Source organism: Alnus glutinosa, chromosome 3, assembly GCF_958979055.1.
Source record: "Alnus glutinosa chromosome 3, dhAlnGlut1.1, whole genome shotgun sequence".
Lineage (NCBI taxonomy): Eukaryota > Viridiplantae > Streptophyta > Magnoliopsida > Fagales > Betulaceae > Alnus > Alnus glutinosa.
Window position 1 is genome coordinate 23,202,943 of NC_084888.1, and position 5,677 is coordinate 23,208,619.

The 5,677-nt window shown below is 38.0% G+C and overlaps 1 protein-coding gene across 2 annotated transcripts; it reads right to left on the reverse strand.

Annotated features, from left to right (window-relative positions):
- Positions 1-883: 883 nt before the first annotated feature.
- Positions 884-5,134, reverse strand: LOC133863516 (probable inactive nicotinamidase At3g16190). Of its 2 annotated transcripts, none has more exons than XM_062299486.1 (5): positions 4,894-5,134; positions 4,706-4,819; positions 3,837-3,981; positions 3,615-3,731; positions 884-1,120 (listed from the first exon to the last, which is right to left on the reverse strand). In XM_062299486.1, the coding sequence occupies exons 1-5, from the start codon at positions 4,939-4,941 to the stop codon at positions 1,047-1,049; spliced, it is 498 nt and encodes a 165-aa protein (XP_062155470.1). In that variant the 5' UTR covers positions 4,942-5,134; the 3' UTR covers positions 884-1,046. The 2 variants fall into 2 exon arrangements, with proteins under 2 accessions (XP_062155470.1, XP_062155469.1); XM_062299485.1 differs by having other exon boundaries at positions 3,837-4,071; positions 4,894-5,124.
- Positions 5,135-5,677: the final 543 nt, after the last annotated feature.

Sequence of the window (5,677 nt, forward strand, 5' to 3'; positions counted from 1 at the left end):
TGTGTAAACGATACGTGATTAAGCTTTAATCATTAGACTATTTTTTTTTTTTTTTTTTGACATATCATTAGACTTAAATGGCTATGGATGTTGTAAACTTATAACTATTTTCCTTTAGTTAATGTTATAAGTTGTGTTGTGTTTAGATTGGTTCGTGGCTAATTATCATACCACTGTGATGATTCGTGTTGTTTATATATATACAAGTCATCACAGGTATTGAGCCTTCATCCTAGCCGTTGAGGATTTACCTTCGACTCTATGACATTTTTAAGATTTCGATGTATCCTTGACTTGTATTATTTGATAACCTAGACATGTTATTTGGTCTATAACAGTAATGATGATTGTTTGACATTAACATTAAGTTTTATTGCTATTGTGAAAAAAGAAAAAGAAAAAGGAGAGATACTTTTCGCTGCATTGTTATCTGATCATAAGTAGATGTAAGTCTTCATATTACTTACATATTAAGTAAGCCCGCGGATGTTACGATGACACTCTACGAGTTAAATACAATTAATAAATCTCGAAGTCGCCTCAAGCAAGATCTTGACCATTCATTTAAAATGAACGGTTAAAAAAAATCATTTGCACCTCATGCAATAGCTTAAGTATTGCATGGGATTGAATCCGTCCTAACCAACAAACACCCCCACCTGCACTCAACAATAATCCCTAACCGTCATACTTTTTGGCGAATATAATCCATGGAGTCCTCATGCAGATAGAAAAATGTTGATTGCCTGCGCTCCAAGGTGGGCAATAGAAACCCTAGGAACTTTGGAAGATGGGGGCCTACTCTTAAGCAGCTCGTAGTAGAGGTGCATCACAATTCCTCCCTCCCAAATAAGAAGGTTTGAGGAAACAGAAACATTAGAGGTAATAAATAAGTTGCTGTTAGTCCAATATATTGGAATGTGAGACATCACACAAATAGTACAATACAGTGAAGTGACGGGTATCAATGAGAAATCACTTTTCACAAGTAGAAGTACAAACATGGAACTTGAGGCAGGGCGAAAATGATTTTGCTGCCAGACAGATCAAGTATTAGACTCGCACCATTCCTGTAATGTTGGGGTCGCAACTCCGACATTTTTCATGTCAAAAATGTTGGCTGGTTCAGAAGATTCAAAGATTTCATGTCAGTTTCGGTTATGGGTATCATTTAGCAATCTAAAATCTTTAGAAGTAAATAAATTATAAGAAGTGAAAGTGCGACAAGAATGAAAGAAAATTAATTAAATGTAAATATGTAATACAATACACCTGCGTCTGCCTGCTAGACCAAAAACAAGTCATTGAGCACTATAAAATACTACCAAATATATTTACAAACACAAGAGTAAAAAAGAAAACTCCTTGCAAGAAGTGATAGCCCATTACCCATCATGCTTGAACGGAAGTACATATCTGATTCAAGGTATTTTCAGAGGAACTTCTTTACAAGTAGTTCATTAATGTTTTCGGTAACCATTTATAGAGGAATGGTCGGGAAGTATCGCATTGGGAGACATGGTTAGGGCCAGGGTACGCAGAACCAGTGCTAACAGTTTCTCTTAGAGCAAATGACTTTTGGAGCAATTTTATAGTGCTAAAAATGCGTCATCCGGTTTTTCCTTTCAACAAGTTACCGATTCTGCATTTTCGGGACTTGTTTCTAGTTTACGTTGATTATCTTAGCCAACAAGAGCCCAGTCTCACTATATTCTAAACTCCGTATTGGACATCTTCAAGTTTCATGATTATGACCCAACTTCCATAAAATCATCAATTTCGACCCTAACACTTTTCTCCTGCTACCTCCCACCTCTCAAAAGACCAAAAAAAAAACTTTTTTTTTCACTTGTTTTCTTTCTCTATCAAAGGATGAAACATGAAAGATTGAAGTTATCAATTTTCAGTCTCTTGAAAAATGTTGCTCCCAGAGTAAGAAACTGATGCATATAAATGATCTAGGTTTGCTTTACAACTCCTACTTATCACTCCCACTACACTACCTAGCTTCAGTTGCCATTTTACAGCTTCCTTCTAGCATTTCACTTTGACAGATAATTCATGTTCTCTCAAAGCTTCATTGGTGGATTATATGGCATTTAGCTCTTTCGAGTTTCAATTATGACCTTCACATCAGTAATCACTAACCCTTAGATCAACAAAGCCCTCCAATGTGTTGGGCAGCTAAATTCACTATAAGACTCTCTTAGTTACAACATATCAATACTTCACATTACGTGCCTATAGAGTTGGATGAACTCGTTTAGATTCCTCCAAGTTGATATAGAGAAAAGCACACTACTTGAATGCAAAGCCTGCTGCATGTCAATGTCTTATGCTAAGCAGGTGTCTACAATTTCTAGACATTGAGTAGATGCCATATCTTTTAACACTCTCTCAAAATATGTGTCTACAAGATCCATGTATCAGATGGTAAACAAAAATATAACCTTTTAGAGCATTACTAGCAGCTTCCCTACATGGGTTCCCTTCCCTACATTTTAGGGAAAATTTTAAAAAAGTCAAAAAAATAATCCTACAGCAGCTTCCCTTCCCTTATATGTTCCCTGGGATTGCTACTGTGCTTCCCAATGCATTGGGAAGCACTGTAGCAATCCCAAGCATTTGTTTATTCATAAAAAAAAACCTCTCCTCTTTGAACATCTGTTCTTCCTCTCTCTCTCTCTCTGCACATCACCGCTCCTCTCTCTTCGATTGCCATCTCTGCTCCTCTTTTCCTTGTGGCAATACTCCATTCTGACAGCTTGAGCACCACCACCGGCTTCACCTCATTGTCACCACTCCGATCCCACGATCTCCTCCACACCAATACGACCAACAGCCCGATCACCACAGCCAACGACGTCGTCGCGATCACCACCGCCGAGTCTGACACCGACCCACCAAGCAATATCCCCTGCGCCGATTCCAGCATCCGTACCAATTCCGAATCCCCCATCGTATCTAGTCCGATCCGAAATTTAACCTCCAACCAAAAAACACAAAGCTTTTTGTACCCATTAAATTCCGAATCCCTCATCGTATCCAGTCCGAATCGCCCTCGTATTCGGGAAATGGGTTCGCGAAGGAACAAGCTTGTGTGGCTCTCCAAGCGTTGACCTTTTCGAAGGAGAACGCGAAGGCGATTTCTCGAGGTGGGGTTTCGTCGCTATTTGAGATTTTTGTGTGACAGAGTCTGGGGGTTGGTGGTGATTTTGGTGTGACAGTATGGGTGTTGCTGTACAATGACTTTGACGAAAGGGTTGCTGTGTTTGAGAGAGCCATTGTTCTTTGTTTTGGTTCTGCAGCTTGCGTTACGGAAGGAATGGCGGCATCTATGTGTGACGGAGAAGACGAGAGAACGAGAGAGAAGAAAAAGAAATGAATAAAAAAACAAAATGAAAAAGTAAAAATTAATATTTTAATGATATATGGAATGGTAAAGGGAAGCTATTGTGGGGTACTTTTTCATAGGAAACCAAAAAGTAATTTTGTTCCCTACATTTAGGGAAAATAGATGGGAAGGGAGGGGAAGCTGCTAGGAATGCTCTTACAAAATATAACAAATGACAAAGTACAGTCCAATGTTTTTCAAGAAAGCAGAAAATACATACCGACATGTATATCAGGTGTAGCAGCAGCAGTGGCATCCACAATAACAGTAACAGATTGATAATCCAATGCTACTGCATCAAAGACAGTCTGTCTGATGCAATTTGGAGTTTGAACGCCTAGAAATAGAGATTCAATACGGTAGAAGCTGTAAACATAATCTAAAACATGCAGCACCATAAAACAACATAAACAAGGTTCTACAGATTCAAACATTTACCAACCAGTGATAACCAAGTTATTAATTCCAGCACCCTGAAGAAGAGAATGAAGGTGTGTAGCAAAGAATGCACTAAAGCGCATCTTCACCAATTTGTAGTCCCCTTCTTTAATCACCAGCCCATCAACCAGTTCCGCACCCACGCTTCCCTTAACAATTGGACCCACTTTATCAGCAGCATAAAAGTTCCGGCGGAAGAGTTCAACATCTCTCCCTAGTGGGTCATGCTCACGAACAACCTAAAACCCAACTACCCAACTTTTACCATCATTATCACCAGTCAATGTATAGAGCAAAAGAAAAAAGAAAAAAAAAATGACACTGAACAATCACAAACTCTCTTCTTAGCTTATAATTAAAACATTATAGTGGCTAATTTATCTACTTTACAATAAAGTTAACTTAGGAGGAGAAGCATTAATATTCTCCATCAAAATCTTGAAATAATATTATTAACAATAAACAAACCAGGAGGACCATGATCTCCAATTACCAAAACAATAATTCCTAGAAGAATATTTGGAAATATTGAACTCTTCCTTGATATTATTTCGTTTCACAGCAGGTAAAAGCTTTCGAAATAATTAATAGTAAAAATGAAAACTCCTAATTACGGGTCTTAATACTCTAAATCCTTTAGGATAAATCTTGTAAACTAATTCTTATTGGACGATCATAGCAAAGCAACACCGGAAATACTAACCAAGTGAAGCTTTACATCTATCTCTATGCCTCAAATTAATATTCTATATTCCATTTTTCAGGAAAATTTGAACTTATTTCGGTATTAAATTTTCAGCGGAAACAAACCTTTGCAAGCAAATTAGGCAAACAGAGAGCAAGTAAAAAGGCAAAGCAAGGGAAAGAAAGTACCCAAACAATGAGAATACCACGCTGCCTAGCGACTTGAACGGCTTTGATTACATTGGGGACTACAGCTCTGCCCCCGTTCACTCGCGACAGACCGTCCTCGTGTATAAAATCTTTCTACAGATAAAAAAATAAAAATAAAAATAAAAAAGATTAGCAAATTTGGAGAGAGAGAGAGAGAGAGAGAGGACCTGCATGTCGATAACAAGTAGAGCAGTGCGGTTCGAGTTATCTGCCATGTCGAAAGGCCTCTAATTTATCCAAAACCCAACAAAAATAAAGAGCGCCGGCGTGCTTGAATTGTTGCAGAGTTGCAGTGCCGCTACCGCGTGGCCATATTTGATCTCGTCAGTCTTCCTATACCGTTGGCGTTAGGTGCGATATTCGTTGTATTTGGTGGAGGTTTCATTTTTTTACTTTACCCACGTCTTCAAACCACCACATTTGGAGTGATTTCCTTCCTTAACCCCTCATATTAGGTGAGATGCATGCGTGGGTTTCACCTAATGTGTTTAGAGATTGTGTAAAAGTTGTGGAGGAGTTGTAATTATTCACCCCTTAATAATATGTCTATCTAAATTTTTAATTTGGACAATATCTCTCCAAATTATAAAGATTATCAATATTCTATCCAACGACAAAAATACATAATAATAATAATTCAAAAAAAGCTAAAACTAAAATAAATAAAAAAGAAATACATAAAAATAGGGTTGTAAATGAGCCAGTCGGGCTTGAGGTCCAACTCGATACCCGCCCAATTAAGCGCAATCTGAACTCAAGCTTGGCACTGTTCAAACCCACTCGTTATTGTTGAAACCTGCTCTATTAGTTAGTGATACATACTCGATTCGCCTTGACATAACTCGATAGGGGCTCGTGAGCTTGACCCGCCCGGCTCGCCCAACTCGTTATATATATAAGCATTTATATAGGCTACATAATATTTATATCTATATTATCATATTTCATTAC